The sequence below is a fragment of the Sciurus carolinensis genome, chromosome 4, assembly GCF_902686445.1.
Source record: "Sciurus carolinensis chromosome 4, mSciCar1.2, whole genome shotgun sequence".
NCBI classification, from domain to species: domain Eukaryota; kingdom Metazoa; phylum Chordata; class Mammalia; order Rodentia; family Sciuridae; genus Sciurus; species Sciurus carolinensis.
The window spans coordinates 170,918,410-170,940,509 of NC_062216.1; the positions used below are offsets into that span (position 1 = coordinate 170,918,410).

Consider the following 22,100-nt stretch of genomic DNA (forward strand, 5'->3'; position numbering starts at 1 on the left):
GAGGGGCCAGTGGTCAGTTTTTCCCACTGCTAGCGCCTCTGGAGAAGGAGGAACACTGGCAGAGGCCCACTGTGGGGGAGTCCAGGGGCTTCCAGTCCCCAACCTTGGGTTTGTCCAGGGCAGTGGGACGTGGCCCTTGGGCAGAGCCTGTGCTCTGGATCTGGCCTAGTTCCAAAGCCGACGACTCCAGCGAACAGGAGGCAGATGCACGGCAAAGGCCTCTGGGAAGCATGAGATCGACTGTTTATTGATTTTGCTCTAAAATACTGTACACTGAAAGGAACTCCTGAAAATAAAAGACAACAGTTTCGGTGACCGCAGTGCAGGACAAGACTTCTGCCAGGAAGCTGCCGCAGCACACACACCCAGTCCCAAGCAAGACCGGCGCTGGCTGCAAACGTGGAACAAGCGCACAGCTTGCTGGGCCCTCAGGCCGACTAACCAAGGCCCTCCCACACCTTCCCCTCCACCCACCACGTGGGACTTCCAAGGGACCTGTGTGGTGGGAGAGACCCAGCTTCCCTTAGCGCCTGAAGAACACGGGTGACTACACAGCCAGCAAGCGTGACAGACTCTGGCAGAGTCTGCACAGTGCTCTGCAGGGAGCCAGACCTGGGGCCTGTCAAGGCGCTGGAGCTACAGTTGGCCAGTGGGACAGACTCAGCCAGAGGCCAGGGCTGCCTCAGAGCCCATAGGAGACCCAGTCAGCCAGTCAGCCAAGCCCTAGGCGATCACCACAGGTTTCAAGCAGTTTACTCATGTTCAGAAGCTGTTAAATCTCATTTAAACACTAGGCGAGTTCTTTAGATTCTCTGAATATCAAATAATATATACAGATAGATATACAGCAAGACAGGGCAGTCCAATATAAAGTATCTTAATCTACAGATGCATCTGCCTGAAAAGCTAACCTTTTAACTTTTCAACCTTCCAAACCACTGATAAAACTGTTCATTCGTACAAGAGTAAAGTTTTAAGCAATAGAATGAAAATAATTTTTAAGTATGGCGACTCTGGGGGAGTACTTCAAAAGGTCATCTCTGCAGTGTGCACTCAGCATCAAAAGCCCACCGCGCACACCCCCACTTTTCTGCCAGGTCTCTGCCAAGGGCACTCCCTGCCACAGGGCCATGGCCCTGCACCTGCCCAGGAAGAGGCATGGAAATGGAGGTGCCGTGTCCTTGAGAACGGTCCGGCTCCGTGTGCATCGCCACTTGTGTACAATGGAAGAACAGGTGTATAAAAAAGTGTAACTGTACATAGGCATTAAATTAAAAACCTCAAAACCTTTACTCAGAAATTGGCATGTAAGTTTGTTCATTTAACTTACAGGTATGGGACTCATTGGAGAAAATAATCAGTGGAACAAGAATCAGTGTAACCACCATTGGCGTGGAGGAGACAAGGTCAAGAATAGACAGATCCATGATAAGCCAACACAGCTAGCGGGGCGGGGGGCCTGGCTCTCCACACTGCATCTGCCTGTGCCCAGTCCTCTCCAGATGCACGTGGAAAGGGGCTGAGTCCCAGGGGAAATGACCAGCTCATCTGCCTTCAAAGGACACCAGGAGGCCAAGAAACCATCTCTCGCAGGTGGAGTGGATGCCCACGTGGTTGCGGGGCCGCCCGAGGCGCTGCTGCCCAGGCCTAGGCTAACAGGGCTCCTGGGTCAGCCACTCCCATCCCTCCGCCAGCCTGCACACAGCCCATCACTGGATGGCCTCGACGTAGTTGGCTGGGTACAGGCCAACCTGCCCGCTGTCCAAGCGTCCTTTGCACCAGCCCTGCTCATCCTCGTCTTCTATCTTGGTCAGCTCATCTCCTGCAAAACAGAGGGAGTGGTCTTAGCGAGAGGATAGGGAACACTGACCTGACGCTGACCACAGGGAGCCTCGTGGACTGTGCTTCTGGGCGGAGGGCAGTGGGGCCTCTTCTTTCTCTACTAAGCTGCATTCAAAGCTGCGTCATTAGCCCAGGAGCCCAGCAGATCTGAAGAAAGCAGCCCCCCCAGTGACCCTGCAGCAACTGGCTCTCGATTGCTATTATGATCTATGATCCCCAAAGACACTGCAGAGCCAAACACTACAGGCCTGGCCTCTGCCTTCCTGCAGTCCCCTGTCCCTTGCAGTCCAGGCCCTCAATGCTGCCATCCCTGCCTGAACCCCAACCAGTCAGCTAGCTCTTCCTGTACCCGTCTAGCTGGAGGCCATGGCCTCTGGGCCTTTGGTAATCCCTGTCCTTGCCACACTCCAGGTTATGGGAGGGCCAGATATCATGTTTGACTGCAGAGCCGTCACTCCATCCCTAGCATCTGGCTTGTGCAAGATGACATTTGTCAGCCCTCCCCTGCATGCTGGGATGGAAGTCACAGACACGGCCCTGGAGTCTCCCCGTGGCTCTGTGTATCAGTATGGCTTCATTTATCCTTTGTTTATTCAAACCTGATGAAGCCCCTGCTTCAGGCCGGACTTGCTGGAGGGAGAGACACAGAGAAGAAAGAAATGGAAAGAGTCCAGTCCAGGGAGACAGATGAGGAACGAGATCCAGTGTCACCGGGGCAGTGGTGGGAGGGGCACTGGGACAGGGTCCCAGGCTCCATAGTTGCCATCTAGGGGCAAGCGCAGTGGTCTGGGCCCCAGGGGCTTGCTGGCCCTGATGTCCTTGTTGCAAGCAGTGGTGGAAAGCTCAGGTGCTGCCTGTGTGCACCCTTGTTTACAGCCTCTGCCCCCTGGGCGCTCTGCTTGTCTGCAGACAGAGGAAGCCCTGTGGCTACGTGTTCACCATGCAGGGCCCAGGGAGGCAGGGAGGCAGCGAGCCAGGTGCCAGCCTGTGCTCTTGGCTCCCTCCCAACAGGGTTGCTTCTCTTGCAGCCCTGCCACCACCTGCAGCAGGGCTCCTACAAACCTGGCTAGAAACGTGTGAGTCTGTGTCCACAGGAGGCGGCCAGCTTGCCCTGCCTCTCAGGCCCACTGTCCAGCCCTCACAGCAGCTGTGCTTCCAGGCAGCTGCCCCACTCCAGCCGCTCCCCACGTCTGTGCGGAGAGTGCTAGGGGGTGGAGGGTCCTCCAAGTGAGGGCTCTGTGAGCACCAAGCCCACAGACGCAACTCCTGCTGAGGACGCAAGAGGAGCACTACGGGCTAGGAGCAAAACCACAAGCAAACAGGGGCGTGTACAAGGGTGGCCTGGTGATTAAAGATGTTCATTTCTGTCAGTATTTTTTTTTTTTTTTTTGACAATTTACTTGCAGCTGAAGGAAACATCTGAAGTCTATCGGGACTGGATTGTGGCTCAGTGGTGAGTGTTTGCCTGGCACGTGTGAGGCACTGGGTTCGAGCTTCAGCACCACATGAAAATAAATAAATAAAGGTATTGTACCCACCTACAACTAGCAAATATTTTTGAAAAAAGGTAAATAAATCAACAAAGTAGTGGATGACCACAAGAATCACTGCTACCAGAAAAGAGGATGAAATGGCTCAGGGTACACAAAAACTTCTAGGGGCCATGCAAGTGACTGCTGGTAGAACATCTGACATGTGCAAGGCCTGTGGTCAGATTCCAGCACCACGGGGAAAAAGTAAAGAAAGGAAAAATCTTGGCCAGCGGTGCCTGATGACCACTGCGGGGACAGGTGTCTGGGGCAGCTGGCTGGCCTTACCCAGAGCCCAGGGTGGGCTTAGAGCCTGGCTGTTAGGCAGTCTCCAGCCAAGACCGGGGAGGGAAGGGGGCTTCCCATCCCTCCAGAGGTGGAGCCCGAGGGTGGTACTTGCTCTGAGGGGGGGCAGGGCAAAGGAAGGAGCGAGGGCCCCAGTGGTGCGCCCCGAGCCAGCCAGCCTCCTCGGGCAGGCTCCCAGGGAGCGCTTTCCAAACTGGGTCCATTCTGGCGACCTGCTGCCAGCATTGCAAAGAAAAGCCCAGGAGAGAAGATGCAGAGCGCATGTCAGCAGGCCCAGACTGCGCGTGGGATGCTATGGTCACAGCACGGCTGCAGGGGGCGCTAATGGGTGCTGGACCCCGGGGACCCGCTGGCAGCTGGGGCCTGGGGAGAGGAGGCTGCCCTCAGGGCCCAGAGGGCTGGCTGCACTGGGTCCCTGGAGCGGAGCAGAAGCGGAGGCGGGCGTGCCTACCGGCCTGGAAGCTCAGCTCGTCGTGCTCCTGCCCCTCGTAGTCGTAGAGTGCGCGGACTCGCACCTCCGTCCCCGAGGTGGTGTCCTCGTCGAAGGGGTTGGAGTCCCCGTTGGCATCCGTGGAAGAGAAGGGGTTGTTGGACTCGTCGTCAGACCAATCAGCCGGGTGGCCCTGGGTCTTCTCATAGCTGCTCACGCTGCAACAAAGAGCGGGCCACAGAGCCCTCAGCACGGGGCTGGCGGGACCTGAGGCCCCCACCCAGGGCCTCTGCCCCAGGGCCGAGGGCTCCTTGCGAGGGGCACGGCTCCCGCTGGCACGCTAGCCTGGGGAGCCAGGTCCCTGAGAGAACTCATGCCATTCGCACTCAGCCCGCGCCCCCAGCAGCAGGCCAGCGGGGTCAGAGGCGCCCGGTCGGGGCAGCAGAGGCAGACTCGGGCCTGCTCCAGCAGGTCCCCAGCACAGCCTGTGTTCCTGTGGCAGTGGTACCAGGGCCTTGAAGGGTTAATGCAGGACGAGAAAAAGCAACCACAGAGCGTTAGCTGTGCCCTCCCGGAGAAGTGGAGAAGCCAGAGCCTGTCCACCAGCCCAGCGGCCTGGCTTGCGGAGCGGCAGGTGCCCACCTCCACAGGCCTCATGCGTGGCTGCGGTGCCGGGCGGCGAGACCCCGAGAGCGCCTGGGACAGAGAGGAAGGGAGACGCAGAGCGAGTGGGAGGAAACCAGAGGGAACACGTGTTCACCAACTTCTTGGTCTTAATGTCCTCCTTCTCACTGACGGTGCTGCCCGTGTCGTCCTCGTCCTCGAAGGGGTTGTAGCTGGACTGAGACTGCGCAGACTGGGCGGGGTTGCTCAGGACACTAAGGGTGCTATGGGGAGAGACAGAGCTTTCAGGGACCCCAGCGGGGCCCGCCGAGGGACCCGATGACTCCCAGCTGCAGGATCGCAGTGCGGCCCTGCCAGGACACGCTAGTTCCTCACACAAGGAGGAGGAATACGTCATGTGGACAAAGCAGGTTATTTCAGCAGAACATGGGGTCACGCCTCAGCTGTTCAAAACACTTCAAGAGTCCAGAGGTCACCAGGCGCCTTTTCCCTCCTTGCACCTGGCAGCTTCGGGGTGGAACAGAGGCCCCGGGTGGGACGCGGGGCCACAGCTGGCACCCAACTAGTTCCAGGCCTGGGCTTCTCCGCACTCCTCCCCTACCCTGTTCCACGTGGGGCTGATCCAGGGGGGCAGTCGGTGGGCTTCCCTGGGAGGATAACGGCCGGGCAGGGGCCATTCTGAGCTCTGCAGACCTGGGGCAAGGCACCTCCTCCTTTTCACTACTGAAGGCCTTAGAGGCAGCCTCCTGGTTCTCCTGGGCGGGAGCCTGAGTCAGGACCAAAGGTTCCCAGGCAACCCTTTCCAGGAAGTGTTTGCGGGAGATGATCCATCCTCAACTCTATCAGCCACCTCCTGTGTGACAGGCCCAAAGGGAGACCAGAGAGGCTGGGAACGAGACAAAGGCTCAGGGTGCTAAGCACTGGGTGGGGTGGGTGAAGGGGACGACATGATGGTTAAGAAAGAAGTCTGGGGCTGGGCTCTGTGGCTCAGTGGCAGAGCACGTGCCTAGCACATGTGAGGCTCTGGGCTTGATCCTCAGCACCACATAAAAATAAATAAATAAAATAAAGGTATCGTGTTCATCTACGACTAAAAACTTCCAACTAAAAAAAGAAGAAGTCTGGGAGGGGTGGGAGGGGTGGGGGGAAGGGAAAAAAAAACTAAATGAATCAAACAGCATTACCCTATGTAAATTTATGATTACACAAATGGTATGCCTTTACGCCATGTACAAACAGAGAACAACAGGTATCCCATTTGTTTACGATAAAATAATAATAAAATAAAAAAAAAAAAAAAAAAGAAGAAGTCTGGGCTGGGGAGGTGGCTCAGTGGCAGAGCGCCTGCCTCGTAAGCACGAGGCCCTGGGTTCCATCCCCAGCACCGAAAAAAAAAGGAGTCTGACTCCCCACCAAAACCAAGTAAGCCTGGACTGGTGCCTTTGCCTCTGTTGGGCAGCACTGCCCCCACTCCAAGTCTAGGCTTTGGGGAGCAGGAACTCATCTGAGCGTCCACCAGACCGGAGCTGGGGAGAGGGTCAAGGCAACACCTCAAATGCCCGAGTGACCGAACGGGAGCAACTGCCTCATGGGCTCCCGTACGCTGCCTCCTTGGCACGTTCCACCGCTCTCCTTGGCACCTTTCTTTGCAGACTCTTCTGAGAGGCTGATGCCGGCAGTCAAATTGGTACAGCAGCCCTGGCCAGCAGGGAGCCTGGCAGGTCTCCTCTCTCCCACCCTCTGCCCCCAGCAGGGGTTGGACTGATCTCCAGGTCAAGCGCTCACCGCTGAGCCCACCTGCCCAGACCATGTGCACACTGGCTGAATAAAGACCAGCCACATCTGTCTGGGAGGCTGTGGGGCTCAGGGCCCAGGCTACAGGCAGGCCATGGGCACCGCTGAGTCTTCCTGGGGAGAAGCAGTCACAAGGTAACCATACCAAGTGTTACACAGAGGCCCTGGGGCAAGTCCTGTAACTAGGACTTCTCCAGCCCACATGCTTTCTAGAAGCTTCTAACAACTGTGGAGCCAACTCCTATAAACAAATTTTTTTTTTTTTTTTTTTAATTTTTTGGTACCAGGGATTGCACCCTGGGTGCTCGACCACTGAGCCACACCCCCAACCCTTTTGTGTATTTCCTTTAGAGACAGGTCTCACTGAGTTGCTGAGGCTCTGAACTCTCAATCCTCCTGCCCCGGCCTTCCCAGTCACTGGATTACAGGTGTGTACCATTGCACCTGGCCTACACAACTAATTTTCAGAAAAAAACTAACTCAAATAACCAAAGTTCTCAGCAAGGAGGTAGTCTGAAAAGGGGACACTGATAGTCCCCTAGTGCTCCCTCAACTGGCACCTGTGCAGAGCATGGGAAGGCAACACAACCCTGACAGTATCTGATCTGCAGGAGGGCTCCAGTCACGGCCCACCTTCACCCTCAGCCGCCATGTCCACATAGGGTCGTGCCCGGGAACCCGAGTGACCAAGCTCCCACTCTGATCTTTCAGCAGCTGCAGCACCAGGCAGAAAGCCGACCTTACTGAGGGGTGCACTGGGCACTGTCCAGACCTCAGGAGCCCAGGGAGCTTCAGGAACAGTGTGGGGGTGGGAGAGGTCCCTCCACCACTGAGGACTCTTCCAGCTGAATAAGCTGGTGCTGCCTCAAGACCAGGCAGAGGACCCAGGGATTTCTTGTGGACCGAGCCTCTTCCTGGCACTCACCTGCTGGGCTTGTTCTGCATAGACTGGTCGCCTGTCTGGTTGATGCCTGTCAGGGTGATGCCATCAGTGGCCTTCTTCTTCTCTCTTCGGCTGAGAGTTCGATTCAGGTCTGCCGACCACTCCTGAGCAACAGGGCAGGGAAGACAATCATTTGTTTAAAGTCACAGTGATCTAAACATCACCTAGCAGACAGTGACCAACCCTCTGCATTAGTGACATTTGCCATCATGGCTGCTGCTCTTCCTGGTGACCTGCAGATCTCAGGCCCAGGAGAACCTGAGCCCCATCCTCAGGTCGGCCCCTCACAACGGCAGGGCACTTTCCCAGACACGGGTGTGGGGTGATGACAGAACAGGGCTGACCTAGGGTCCAGCCAAGGCACCACCTGGTCCCTCTTCCTGCGCACCATGCTTTCGGTCTCTGGCCTGCCTCACCAGGTGCCCTGAGCCTCCAGGGAAGTAGATGGGAGCCAGTGCTCTGGGGACCTGGCTAGGGCACATGGCCTTGTCCTGAGGTGCCAAGGACCCTTCCCACTTACACACTAACCTCTGCCAAGTGGGGACACTCAACCCTGCACTGCAAACGACCAGGGGCTGAGTGGCTGCAGTACGACAAAAGGGGCAGACGGGGGGCTTTGGCCCCTCAAGTCTCCAGGCCACCCCTGATGTATCTGCAGGACCCTATCCAAATCCAGATCACCTTGTCTATTACTTACTCTCCTGACCAAAAACTCAGCTGGAACCTCACTGTTCCCATAGGGAGCTCTGAATATGAACCTATCCTGCCTGGGTAGCTTCCAAAGGCTGATAGGATGGGCATCAAGCGAGTCTGGAAGGAAGGGCCAGCAGCTAACAACCCTGACACAAAGGTGCATCAGCTGCGGAGCTGGGGCACACCCCCCACAGGGCCTAGCTGGGCCCAGACCCAACAGGGGGTTGGGCAATCCACAAGTTAGAGTTAGCCATAAAACAGACTTACTTCATCCTGGTGGCATGGAAGAGAAAAGCAAATAATTCCATTAGAGAAAGAAAAGCCGTCTGGCACCAATGGCAAATGTGTGCATAGGGAACATGGGGTGCTGGTCCCCTGACAAGGAACCCACAGGCTCTGGTCAGGATACCCCTCCAGTGAGACAGTCTGCCAAGTATTCCTCCCCAGGTTCCCCCTCTGGATATTAGCAGCCACCTCTGAGGGATACACAAGAATTCCACACTGCGTCCCATGCCACTGGAGGCAGGAAACACTGGTGGGCCGAAGCCCAGATGGTGCCCAAGACTGCATCTTAGCAACCTCTCCCCACTGTGCTGTCCTGGGGAGGCTGTCTCTGCTAGGGCCACTTCACTCTAGGGCTGGCTCCCACTGTCCCCCAAAGCCTCCTGAAAGAGGCACAGCCTGCTCTGCAGCCTTTGCTGGGCAGGCGGGAAGAGCTCAGCTATGGGGATACACCCTGGCCCTTGAAGAGACCTTGTGAAGGTCCAGAAAACAGAAGCATGGGGTGAGGTCAGATACTAGTGCGGGCTGAGAAGGGACCCAGGAGGTGTGTGGTGGCCCTGGCTTTTCTGAGGGCCATGGGGGAGGTGCCTTTTGGCATTCTTCAGTGCCAAGATTCCAGGACCAGGGCTGAGTCAATAACCCAGGGGACCAGGTCTCCGCCCTACAACCCCAGGTGGTCATCCCACTTCACACACGGGAAACCGAGCCACACCAAGGGCAGGTGGCTTGCTCATCCCACCGCTGCCACACAGCGAGGCAGGACCAGGCTGTCCCAGGCTCTGGTATAAGAGGCATCGGCCATGCCCTGAAGAGCCTTCCCAGTCCCATGGACGTGGCTGACACCATGGGCTCAACCTGCCACAGGAGGGGCACCACCTCTTTGGGGAACAGGAGTGGCAGGACTTGTGGCCACTGCCTTCTATGCTACTGTCACCCCAAGTCCCCAGGCCTTCAGATTTGCAATGTAAAGATACCAGAGGGCTTGGCCTGCAAGATGGGAAACAAGGGAAGGGATGGTGCTCACTGCGAGGCCAGGGGACACTGTGGCTGTTGCCTTCCCAGCCAATCCTGGAGGAAGGGGCAGGACAGGAGGTCCTGGGTGTCCTGCAGCTGCAGGAACAGGAGGACGGGAGTGCCAGTGGCCAGCAAGCAGCAGTCTATGTTTCTACCTTACACCACCTGATTTGAAGGACCTGAGTATCACCTGTGGCACCCAGGGCCAAACCTGGGCCACACCATAGCTACCCACAAAGGCTGCCTAATAAACAGGGCGAAGACTGATGGAGTCTGGCCATGGGTCCAGGTCCCCTCCTGGGAGGATGGGGTCACGTAGCCTCCCCTTACCTCGAACTGCGGCCAGTTCATGGCCATGCCCGGCCCATGATTGGCTCGGAACCACCTCAGGTCCTCCACTGCATCGGCAGCTTTGATGCTCTGTTCCAGGTCACGGTAAATGGTTTTATAGCTAAATCAGAGAAAGTAGCACAGCACTGTGGGACGCAGGGCCAGCTGCCACTCACCCCAGCCCAGTGCCAGCTGCAGCAGGCCCTGAGGTCTTATAACCAGCATGAGTCGATTTCCCAGGCAGTTTAGGAATGCCCTCCCGGGCTATGCCATGTGCACAGATGGGGACAACCACCCACCACAGCTTGGCTTCCAACACAGTACTGTGAATCAGAGCAGAGGGCAGTCAGGGAGCTTTGCTCTGTGTCCAGAGCACTCGTGGGTCATGTGGGCAGCACTGTGAAGTCCCGCCCAGGTACGCCTAGAGGGGGTGGCAACTAGGGAGTGCCAAAAGCACCTCCCTCATGGCCCTCAGCAAAGCTGGGGTTACCGACGTGCAGATGCAGTCTGCAAAGGCCACCTAAGAGGCAGAGCACAGCCACTGCACTGGGGCCTTCCTCTGGCAGCTCCATCCAGCTCACCTTCCAGGAGGCCAGAGCCAGGATCAGGGCTGGACCTGATATTTTCATTTCTAATCTGTAAGGCTGGCAAATCGGCCACCTCTGCTGGGTCTCCACTTCCTCTGTTAAGCAGGCATATTGCCCTCGGTTATAGATTGAGTGTGTCCTCTCATAAAGACAGGCTGGAGTCCTAGTCAGGATCTCTACATGGGACCTTATTTGAAAACAGGGTCTTAACAGATGCAATCAAGTTAAAATGAGAACATTAGGTGGTATTTAATCCAGTAAGACTGGTGTTCTTTTGAAAGAAGGAATTTGGACTAGATACAGAAGATGACATGGTGACACACACGGAGACACCCAGCAGACTAAAGTGATGTGATCACGAGCTGGCGAAGCTATGGGTTCTAGCAGACACCAGGAGCTGGAAGAGGCGGGACAGGTACACCGGAGAGGAAGCGTGGCACAGCCTACGCCTTGACTTTGGAATTCTGGCCTCCAGAACTGTTCGATGACAAACATTTCTGCTTTTTGAGCCACCAAAATTCTGGTACTATGTTACAGCAGCCCTAGGATGCAATTAGCCACCGATCCCCAGTGGCTTAGAAGACAGGGAGCCAAAATGGCACACCTGGCCTACAGTCCAAGGTCAGTCACATGATGGCAGAAGTTACCCCCATGAGCACGTGAGAGAAGCAGGACACAGCCCACTCCCCAGACCCTGGCCAGCAGTGCAGCACCTGACAAGTCAGTTAACCCTCAGCCACCTTGCCTCCTTATCAATAAGACAGGGTGACGCCGCCTCTTTGTCAAGGCTGTCATAAAGATTAATTGCATGGTGTCAGGTTGGCTATGCAATAATCGTCGTTTTTCTTTTCTTCTTTTTTTTAAATGAAGACAATGACAAGGAGAATATAATTTCCTATAAACAAGACTTGACCTCTGATTTGTCTCTTAATGGCTCTGTCAGTGGATGACACAAGTAGACCTCTTTCACTATCCCCAGGAAGTTTGGAGTCTGACCTGGTGCAGGCGTCATGGGACCAAGGACAAGGAGGGCACAGAGGAAATATCATGGATCCTGTGTCACAGTTCAGAACCAAGCCTTACGGGGTCTGTGCTTTCCCTGGAGGTCTAGAGCCAGTGTGAAGGGCAAGCGGACAGCAGGGGTGAGAAGGACTTAGTGAAGGACCTCAGCACAAGCCTGTTAACAGGGACAGACCTGGCATACCCAACCTGGAAAATGCTGGACTCTCATCCAGGTGGAATTCAAATCTGCCAGCTGTGACTGATCCTAGCTACAGGCCCAGATATGCAGCCCTTCCTTCCTGCCCAGACGCTCACAGAGGTGCTAGCACAGGCCCTACCTTAGGCTGGGGGACACTGTGCTGGCCGGTGCTGCACAGGGGCTTAGCACGAGGGGCCATGTCACCAGGACTGCGGTGTGAGACCTCTGGCTGACCTGCAGCGCGGAACCTGAGTTTCGCTCAACAGCAACCTCCCTGTGCTTTCTAGCGGAAGGGAAACTTACCCAGCCACGTTGGACAGGTCCAGGTGCTTCTGAACCTCTAGCATAACCTCCCGGAAGAAGCGGAGCCGCTTCTCCTCAAACTGCTGGCACTGCTCAAACACCTGCTCCATGTTCTCCATGTACTGCGGAGTGCTCTGGTCCAGCTCCTTCAGGGCCTTCTCGTACTTCTCTTTGGTCTAAACAAAAACCCAGGCACAAGATGGACATTCATTTCCTTTCCATTCACCCCACCCACTGCGTAGCTTCTCAGGCCCCACAAGATTCCAAACCCAAAGAGCAGAAGTGCTGGACTCAGAGAGACTGTAAGTCCAAGTCCCAGGCCTGCTTCTGTACAACTGCACCACCTCTCACTGGAGTGCGGCCCAAACGTGTAGATGCAAGCGAAGCGGTGGTCACTCTGGAGCTCAGTGTGCATGGTGCCAAACATGTCACACATCTGGGTCCTTTCTGCCTATGACGGGAAGGGCCAGGCTGGGCCATCCTTCAGCCTTGGCCCTGGGGCCCAAAAGCAATGGCTCAGAGTTACCACAGAAACAAGGTCATACTTTTTTTTTTTTTTTAATTTATTTTTATTGTAAACAAATGGGATACATGTTGTTTCTGTTTGTACGTGGAGTAACGGCATACCATTTGCATAATCATACATTTACATAGAGTAATGATGTTTGATTCATTCTGTTATTTTTTCCTTCCCCCCACCCCTCCCACCCCTCTTTTCCCTCTATACAGTCCCTCCTTCCTCCATTCTTGCCCCCCTCCCACCCCCCATTATGTGTCATCATCCGCTTATCAGTGAGACCATTTGTCCTTTGGTTTTTTGAGATTGGCTTATCTCACTTAGCATGATATTCTCCAATTTCATCCATTTACCTGCAAATGCCATGATTTTATTATTCTTTATAGCTGAGTAATATTCCATTGTGTGTATATATATATATATATATATATATATACCACAGTTTCTTTATCCATTCATCAATTGAAGGACATCTAGGTTGGTTCCAGTCTGGCTATTGTGAATTGAACAGCTATGAACATTGATGTGGCTGTATCTCTGATAGTATGCTGATTTTAAGTCCTTTGGGTATAGGCCAAGGAGTGGGATAGCTGGGTCAAATGGTGGGTCCATTCCAAGTTTTCTAAGGAATCTCCACACTGCTTTCCAGAGTGGCTGCACTAATTTGCAGCTCCACCAGCAATGTATGAGTATACCCTTTTCCCCACATCCTCTCCAACACCTATTGTTGCTTGTATTCTTGATAATCACCATTCTAATTGGGGTGAGATAGAATCTTAGTGTAGTTTTGATTTGCATTTCTCTTATTACTAAAGATGGTGAACATTTTTTCATGTTTGTTGATTGCTTGTAGATCTTCTTCTGTGAAGCGTCTGTTCACATCCTTAGCCCATTTGTTGATTGGGTTATTTGTATTCTTGGTGTAGAGTTTTTTGAGTTCTTTATATATTCTGGAAATTAGTGTTCTATCTGAAGTATGAGTGGCAAAGATATTCTCCCACTCTGTAGGCTCTCTCTTCGCATTGCTGATAGTTTCCTTTGCTGAGAGAAAGCTATTTAGTTTGAATCTATCCCAGTTATTGATTCTTGCTTTTATTTCTTGTGCTATGGGAGTCCTGTTAAGGAAGTCTGATCCTAAGCCAACAAGTTGAAGATTTGGATCTACTTTTTCTTCTATAAGATGCAGGGTCTCTGGTCTGATTTCAAGGTCCTTGATCCATTGTGAGTTGATTTTTGTGCAGGGTGAGAGACAGGGGTTTAGTTTCATTCTGTTGCATATGGATTTCCAGTTTTCCCAGCACCATTTGTTGAAGAGGCTTTTCTCCAATGCATATTTTTGGCACCTTTATCTAGTATGAGAAAATGGTATACATTTGGGTTTGTGTCCATGTCCTCTATTCTGTACCATTGATCTACCTGTCTACTTTGGTGCCAATACCATGCCGTTTTCGTTACTATTGCTTTGTAGTATAGTTGAAGTTCTGGTATTGCGATGCCCCCTGTTTCATTCTTCCTGCTAAGGATTGCTTTAGCTATTCTGGGTTTCTTATTCTTCCAGATGAATTTCATGATCGCTTGCTCTATTTCTGTAAGGTACGTCATTGGGATTTTAATTGGAATTGCATTGAATCTGTATAGCACTTTTGGTAGTATGGCCATTTTGACAATATTAATTCTGCCTAACCAAGAACATGGGAGATCTTTCCATCTTCTAAGGTCTTCCTCAATTTCTTTCTTCGACGTTTTGAAGTTCTCATTGTAGAGATCTTTTACCTCTTTAGTTAGATTGATTCCAAGTAAAGCTCACACTCTAAGTGCTCTGGCCAGCGGGGCTGAACCCACAGCACTCGTTTTCTTGGGGCCTCATTTTCCTTACCAAAAAATGGGCACACTTCCTACCTCACAGTGTTCTGAGCTCAAACAACAGGCACAAGGGTGCACGAAGCAGGCATCCGCAAGGTCTCAACCCTCATTCCCAGCCCACTCTGGCCCTCACACTGCTGCCCCTCCCCAGATGGTCCTGAGAAAGGGTTTCATCCCTGTCTCAAGAGCACCCAGGGACAGCTAGCAAACACAAGGCTCCCAAGAAGTGGCCAATGTGAGTGCCTGGCAGGCAGGTGCTGGGGTCAGTAGCCATGTCCACGAAGACTTCACACCCTGTCCACCATGACATGCTGGCCCACTGCTCTGCTGGCCAGGGGATTTTGCTTTCTGGTGGCAGACTCCTGGGCGGGCGTGAGGCATAGCAGGGCTGGGGTCACTGGTTCTCCAATCTGAGACCCTTAGAAACAGGATAGTCAGGGGCTCCACTTGGGAACTCTGCTTTGGCCTCCCTTTCATGTGTGGGCCTTCTGGGGAAGGATTGAGTCCTCCCAAACCTGCAGGCCTCTGAGGCACCTTCCCTGCTCCCCCAGGATGCTGAGCCTGTTCTGCCCACCCTGCCCATCCTGCTGCCCTCCCAGTCACCGTTCTCTGACTCAGGTGCTGGGATACCCCTCTGTATTCTAAAGATACCCCAGGAGGGGTCTACATGTAAGCCACATCTCTAGTCCCTTTAAAATTTTGAAACAGGGTCTCACTAAGTTCCCCAGGTTAGCCTCAAATTTGTAAACCTCCTGCCTCAGGTCCCAAGTAGCTGGGATTAGTGTGTACCACCCTGTCCAGCAGAGGCCCCTCTTCTTGAAGCCTTTCCCAGGCTTCAAAAAACCCTAATTCCTGAGAGCAGGTCCCACCCATTCTCTGAGTCCCCACTCCTCCTCTGACCCTCTCCTGGCATCTGGGTTTCATCTTTCCTGTTTTGAGTTCTCAAAGGTAGCCAAGTTTGGGTCCTCTAAGGACACAGGAGGTGGTCATCCCTGCCAGGACTGGAGAATCCTCAGTGGGAAGAGAGTTCCACAGCCACTGTGGTTATTCACCATCTCCATCAGCACTGCCTTGTGCCCACTACCCAGGAAAACCTGTACAGGAGCCCCAGCTCAGACACACGGCATGCAGGGCGGTGGGCTCCAGCACTCAGGGATTGTGGGACAGGAGCTGGAGACACAGGTGGCTTCCTGGGAGCACCAGTGGGTGTTCCCACCCCTGAACTCCTCCTGTCTCCAGTCTGTGCTGAGCCCTGCTCCTCCCCCAACACAGCCCACGTACTGAGCTGGGTCATCACTATTCAGGAGACCGCATGTAGAGCTGGCAGAAAGTTCCCAGAGAATATTCACAGTCTGCTTGGAGAGGCAGCCCTCGCCCTCCTGTGGACTGCAGTATTCTGGTACTGAATGCAAGAACTTCCTCTCTGATGGATGCTGCAAGATGCAATCCCTGCCTGAACACTAGAAAAATGGAAGTCCTTGTGCAACCAGTCAGCATTGGCATTTAGAAGGATCGGGGAGGGACTGGGCTCTTCTGCAGGACTCTAGGCCATAAGGACCTCTGAGGCACATACACACTGGCAGAACACAGAGGTGGGGAGGGCCCCAGGAGAGAACCCACTGCAAAGTGCCCTAGTTACCCTACAGACACCGCACGTCTGTTCTGCAAAAGCACAGCTCTGTTGTGTGTGTTCTGGGTGGCTGTGAAACATGAAAGCACCCCCACCCCCGGCTCCCCACAAAGAGATGTTCCATCTTTCTTCCACACGCCCTCTAGTGCACCTAATTCCCTGGATCCTGGCCAGGGCTGAAGAGTTCCTTGGCTTGTTTCTTATTTATTTTTTTGGTACCAGGGATTAAACCCAGGGGTGCTTAACCACTGAGCCATACCCCAAGTCCCTTTTTATATTTTATTTAGAGACAGTGTCTCACTAAGTTGCTTAGGGCCCTGCTAAGTTGCTGAGACTGGCTTCAAACTTGCCATCCTCCTGCCTCAGCCTCCTGAGCTGCTGGGATTATAGGCCTGTGCCACCATGCCCAGGTCCTTGGCTTGTTTCTTAAAACTGAGGGGCATCCCCCACATCCACCAAGTAGGCCCAGGTCCCTCATTTGATCCCACAGAGAGGCACTGGAGTGCTTTAAAACACCCTAATTCTTGGCTCCACCCCAGCAATGGAGGCACTGGTCCTGAGGGATCCTGACACTTGATGGACTCCCACAAGATCACACTTCTACCCTAGCAGGGGAACATGTGCAAAGACGTGTGCTCTGGTCAGAATCCCTGCTCCTGTGTTACCAGGCAACATGTGGCTTCAACTCTCTGAGCTTGGCTGCCTCTCTCACAAAACAGGCATGCCACCACCCAATCCACAGCGCATGATGACGCTTAACTCAGGCCTAGAGAGGTTGGCAGGTGGCTGTAAATCCACCTCTAGCCTCTCCTGTGGCCTCAAGTTCTATCTGTGGAGCGTGGCCCTCGCTAACTCCAGTCCATCTGCTCCACCGGTCCAGGTGTGCCCAGACCACAGAGGCAGGTTCTCAGAAAGGGCACCCTCTAGCCACTCCTCACCACAGAGCAGAGGAGGGGAGGTGGGGACAAGGGGCCCAGCTGCTCACTTCTAAGAAACTTTAAAATTACAACATGCCACCTAGCTTCTAAACTCCTGTGATTCAGGGATCTTCCGGGAAGAATTGTTACCAGTCTCTATGAGGCACATCAGTTTACAAAATCACCTGCTGTGATCTCCTCACTAGCACCTGGAGGCAGAAGTTTCTTTTACAAGGGAAACAGATGCATACCCAGGACGCGAAGTTGCCTGGGCACTGTCTCCTCTTCAAAAGCCACTGCCTGCTGCCCGAGCTCCGGCAGCCTCTGCCATGCTCTCTGGAGCCTGGCACTGCCATGAAAGCAGGATAGCTCCATCCCTCTCCCAGCCCTTGCTCTCCTATGAGCTCTAAGATATGTCTTCCAGTCCTCCATCGCCCTACTGGGTTCTGGCCACAGTGCTCCCTCCAAACTTCTGAACAGCTGTGACCCTCCACACCTGTCCTCCCTCCCTGGGCTCCAGCCTCCCTCAGCAAGCATGCAAGCTCCTCACTCTGCCTGGCCAAGGAGGCCACTGGCAATCCAGTCTTCATGACCCTTTGTCTCAGCCTCCATGGCAGTTCCTGCCATTGACTGTGCCTCTTCCCCTCTGCCCCTGCACAGGCTGCTCTTCCCTGCAGCCACCCAAGCTCTACTGGGAAGCCACAAGTACCAACTCCTCCCACTTGGGCACCTCCTCCCCTGTTCCTGCCTGCCCAGCACTTGGCTGTCCCTCGCCTGAGGTAGGGGCCACAGTACCCAGAGGGAAGGGACTTGTTTTGCTGATATTTCTCTCTCTACCCACCCAGCCAACCAAGCAATTGCAAAAGGCTTACTATGGGTCAGACATGGCACAGTTTACCTTCAGGACATCTTGCTTGCATTTTTCTACCTTGTCTTGCAATTTCTTGAGCTGCTCGGGGTTGAGGGATGGATCCGCTTTGCTGTTGGCTTCTCGGGAGATGGCCAGCTTCTCTTCTTTGCAGGCTGCGTGGTGAGCTTTCTTTGCTGCTTCTACCTACAGGGAGAATGAGTGCTGAAGACCTTGTTGCTGAAAGTCCAGGCTCCTCTCCAGAGGACACGCCGACCGTGGGAATGTGGGCTGCGGGGTTGCAGAGCGAGAGGCGAAAGCAGGCACAGTCCTATGCACTCCATCACTGCAATAGATCCAACAAAGAACCTCGCTCTGCAAATACTGACCGAGTGCCTGCATTGTGTCACCTGTAGGTTTAGGCACTGGTGACACAGCCAAGGACAAAAGAACCCGGGCGGGGCTGGGAGATAGCTCAGTCGGGGGGCTGGGAGATAGCTCAGTCGGTAGAGTGCTTGCCTTGTAAGCACAAGGCCCTGGGTTCAATTCCCAGCACCCAAAAAAAAAAAAAAAAGAACCTGGGCTTTCACAAAGCTACATTTGAGCTGGGGGAGCCAAATGCAGAACAAAATGCTAGAGTAAGTCAGAAGGTGGTAAGTGCCCAGGTGGAGGGCAAAGCAGGGAAGAGCCAGGCGACACCAGGTGGCCTGACAGAATCATAAATGGCTGGAGAAAGCCAGCTGAGGTGACAGGGAGCAACAATGAGGAGGAGGTGTGGCCAGCCAAGTAGGTGCCAGGCAGTGACGTTCCAAAAGTGCTCTCTTGTGAGTGAGTAAACAGGCCCAGGCTGTGCTGGGAGGCCCACACGCTGCCACCGTGAGTTCACACGCACACGCATGTGCACTTGCATGGCGGTTAACACATGTGGCCTTAAAAGACGGTTCCTGACGGGCGCCAGAGCGCCAGGTTCACTCTGAGGGAAAGGGGCATTCCTAGCAACGGCCTTGTGAGGGGACATAGTTCCACTGTGAGTGGGCCCGGGGCAGGAAGGAAAAAGCCAAGAGACAGAAAGGGAGAGTCTGTAAAAACCCAGAGACTGGAGGCATTTTCTGGATGATTCTGAGAAGGAAGGCAGCACAGCTCCTGAGAAAAGCCACATGGAGGGGGAGGCATGCCTAGCAGAGAAGGGAGCCAGGCTGCAGCAGGGCACAGTGCCAGCTGAGGGTTGGGGTGGCTGAGGTTGGATGCCAGCCAGCAGGGGCCTGAGCAGATTCCAAGACTGGTTGCTAATTTTAGAAAATGGAGTATCAGTACCCTTTGCAAAATTTAGGAGAAAAACCCAAGCAAAATAAATGACAAAAGTCACTCCTTTCTACTAATGTGAAGGGACTTGTTCTCTCTAGCAAACCGTTCCCCAGGCTGGGGGAAGTACTGTTAGGGCGCGAGAGCTGGCACCTTGAGCTCCGCTGCTAATGTACAGTTCTGATCCTGTTTCCCCATCTGTCAGATGGGCTGGTAAGGAGTAAATTTAAAGAAAGTACACGAAACACTCAGTGTCTGGGATCTGGGGAGATGTCAGTCACCAGGTTCTGGCCTGAGGGGTGGCTTTTTCTCTGCCACCTGTGGCCTCCCATGGCTAAGGCAGCAGCAGGAGCTCCTGCGAGTATTGGGGGGAGGGAGTCCTGGTGGTGAGGCATCCAGCAGGACAGAGGCCGAGCCAGCGGTAGCCTGTGGGAGGGAGGCACCTCTTTCAGCTTCTTGGCCCAGGGCTTCTGGGCCTTCCGGAAGCCGTCCTCCGCTTCCTTGGTCTCCTTGAAGCCGCCCATCATCTGCTTGTGAAAGGCCTCCTTCTGCCAGTTCTTGATCTTCTCGAAGTCCTCGTTCATCAGCGAGGCCTTCACCTCCAGGTGCAGCTCGCTCACCCTCTCGGCCTCAGACATGACCGCCATCCAGGCCTTCTCCACCGTTCCATACTGTGGCCCTGGCGCGGGAGGAGAACTGGGTTACTGGGCTGCAGCTGCTGTTGGGGATTCCCAGCCCCCTGCAGCAGTTCACGTGGCAACAGCCTGGCCCACACACGTTTCCTTATTTTTTTTTTCTTTTTTAAAAGGAGTGAGCTCTTTAAAATGAAAATTTCTGCACTTTGGAAGTGTTAATTTGTTTAAAGATGGCCAGAAAAGGGAGGACTTTCTGAAATGAGCCCCCTCTGTCCCAGCTGCTCTGCACCCACCACACCCACGCCTGTTGGCACGGCTCTCAGGCCACCCTTGCCAGTGCTGCGGCTGTCTCCTTCCCAGGAAGGCTCCCAGCCCAGAGCAGAGGCCAGAATGCTCATGGGATGGAGGACTGTCTTGTTGGCAGGGGAGGGGAGGAGTGCTGACGATATAGCCCATCTCACAGGGCACTTGCCTTGCATGTAGAAGGACCGGGGATCGAATCCCCAGCACCGCGGGATGGCGGGGGAAAAAAAGACCGGGAGGGTAAGAAGGAGAGGAGAAGACCAGCCTGCATGTAATCTCTAGAGTGCAGCAGGGGGCTCCTGGCTGTTCTGGTCCACAGTGCTCAGGAAGGAAACTTAATCTGGTCTGTCACTTTTGATAAGAGGACCCGGTAGGGGAAGGGCAAGAGCTGTGACAAAGCTGAGGGTAAAAATGAGAGACCCTGGCCAGGTCCTTGAGGTACTCATGGGGAGTAGCAGTGCCTGGGCCGAGCAAGGACAGAGGAGTGGGCACACAACTCTAGGGCTTGGGGAGCAGAAGTGTGACCCCTCGGAACCACTAATCCCTTGGACTGCAACATGAGCGTGCCCCTCGTCCTGCCTGAGTCAACAGTGCCACGGCCAGATCCACGAGGAGAGGCCGGCAACACCGCCGGCAGGTGGAGAGGCTGCCGGAGGCTGCCCTGTGCTGAGGGCGTTCTTCCTCCCTCAGGGCTGAGGGGCTCTCCACAACCCGGGGCCCCGAACCCAAGTTCTGAGTTAGCCAGCACGCCGCCCTGTGTCCTGGGGATGACAAGGGCTGGAACAGGAGACTCAGGGGTGTTTACAAAGAGTCCCCAAGGAAAGGGGACAAAAGCTCAGGCAGCTTATGCGGGGCTGTGCTGTAAGCCCTCACAACCTGCTTCAGCATCCGGGGAAAGAACAAGCAGTTGGCCAAGGCAGGGCTGATCCCTTGTCCAGGGGCCTGGCTTCCCTGGGTGACTCCTCTGAGGTCAGCTGGCTCTGGTGGGAGAGCCTGCCCCAGCAACTCCTGTAATCAATCAAGCATCCACCCCCTCTCCCCAAGGCTGGGAAGTGAGTTCCACCCACACAGTGGCATCAGTGTCCTCTGAGCTGGTGGGTTGGGAGGGCAAAGGGACAAACCTCCGCCATGGAACACTATAGTTACTCCCTTTAAAACCCACAACTAGGAAACCAGACAGGCGTCACCATCTAACCTTATCTACATGGCTAGGCTTAAAAATGAATAGCTCTGGTGTGCGAAGGCGAGGCGCTGAGCAGTGAGCCTGCAGATGACAGGAACTTCCCCCAGAGCCAGCCCTCAGCTAGACAGCAAGGCTGAGCGCCTTGCCGACGACAGGGCTGGAACAGGAGACTCAAGGGCCACTTGCAAAGAGCAGTTCAGAGTCGCAAGGGAAGGGGTAAAAGTTCACCAGCCTGTGCCTACAGGGCGACACCCAGCTGCCCATGAGAATCACAGCCCCAGAAATGAAAGATGCCCTCCTATTGGGATCCCAGAAGAAAGAGTGTCAAGCACTTGCCCAGAGCCCCGGGGTGAGCAACCAAGCGCACCACGCCCCTACCCTTCTCCACCAGCTGCTTCCATCGCCGCGCCCACTCGGTGAGCTGCTGGGCGTAGGTCTTCTCGATGCGCGCCCGCTCATGCAGGCAGTTCATGAGGTCACTGCACAGGCGGTGGCCGTCATCGATCCGCTTTACCGTCCGCTTGTAGTTCCCGACCTAGGAGACAGAGCCACACTGTGAGGTGGACACTCAGGCAGCTGTTCACCTGCCAGCCCTGCTGCTGCATAAATGGCCTCCACGCTGACCAGACCCCCGGCTCACTCTGTGTCCCCAATCTGAAGGACAGCCTGCACTGCTAGACAATAAGCCCTGCTTGGGCTACCAAAGGGGACACCTAAGTCAGGAAACAGCTTCTCAACACAGTGCAGGCCAGGTACTGGGCAGAAAGTGACCTGTGGGTCAGGGAGGCAGACTGAGGGGCCAGGGATGGCTTCCCAGACGAGGTGCCATTTAACTAAAGCCTTCTGCTTTCATGTCACTACATGCTGGATTATTACTTCCTAATTTATTACTAAACACCATTTCCCCGTTATTGAGCACTTAGCACAGGCCAGGCACCAGACTAGGTATTGCAAACTTCCAGATACTGCCGCCCCCACCAAGTAGGAACAACTATCTTCTTCTCACAGATGAGGAAACCAAGGCT

The 22,100-nt window shown here is 54.5% G+C and overlaps 1 protein-coding gene across 6 annotated transcripts in view; it reads right to left on the reverse strand.

Annotated features, from left to right (window-relative positions):
• Positions 1-220: 220 nt before the first annotated feature.
• Positions 221-22,100, reverse strand: part of Pacsin2 (protein kinase C and casein kinase substrate in neurons 2) — a 104,525-nt gene continuing 82,645 nt past the window's right edge. For 3 of the 6 annotated variants that reach the window (XM_047549242.1, XM_047549238.1, XM_047549239.1), the window contains 10 exons: positions 21,454-21,610; positions 19,398-19,633; positions 17,704-17,859; positions 11,879-12,054; positions 9,788-9,908; positions 8,429-8,434; positions 7,451-7,572; positions 4,872-4,994; positions 4,129-4,325; positions 221-1,822 (listed from right to left, as the gene is read on the reverse strand). In XM_047549242.1, coding sequence (XP_047405198.1) covers positions 1,710-1,822; positions 4,129-4,325; positions 4,872-4,994; positions 7,451-7,572; positions 8,429-8,434; positions 9,788-9,908; positions 11,879-12,054; positions 17,704-17,859; positions 19,398-19,633; positions 21,454-21,547 — 1,344 coding nt within the window. In that variant the 5' untranslated portion in view covers positions 21,548-21,610 and the 3' untranslated portion in view covers positions 221-1,709. The remainder of the gene's footprint in view (positions 1,823-4,128; positions 4,326-4,871; positions 4,995-7,450; positions 7,573-8,428; positions 8,435-9,787; positions 9,909-11,878; positions 12,055-17,703; positions 17,860-19,397; positions 19,634-21,453; positions 21,611-22,100) is intronic. The other 3 variants (XM_047549241.1, XM_047549240.1, XM_047549243.1) reach the window with 3 other exon arrangements.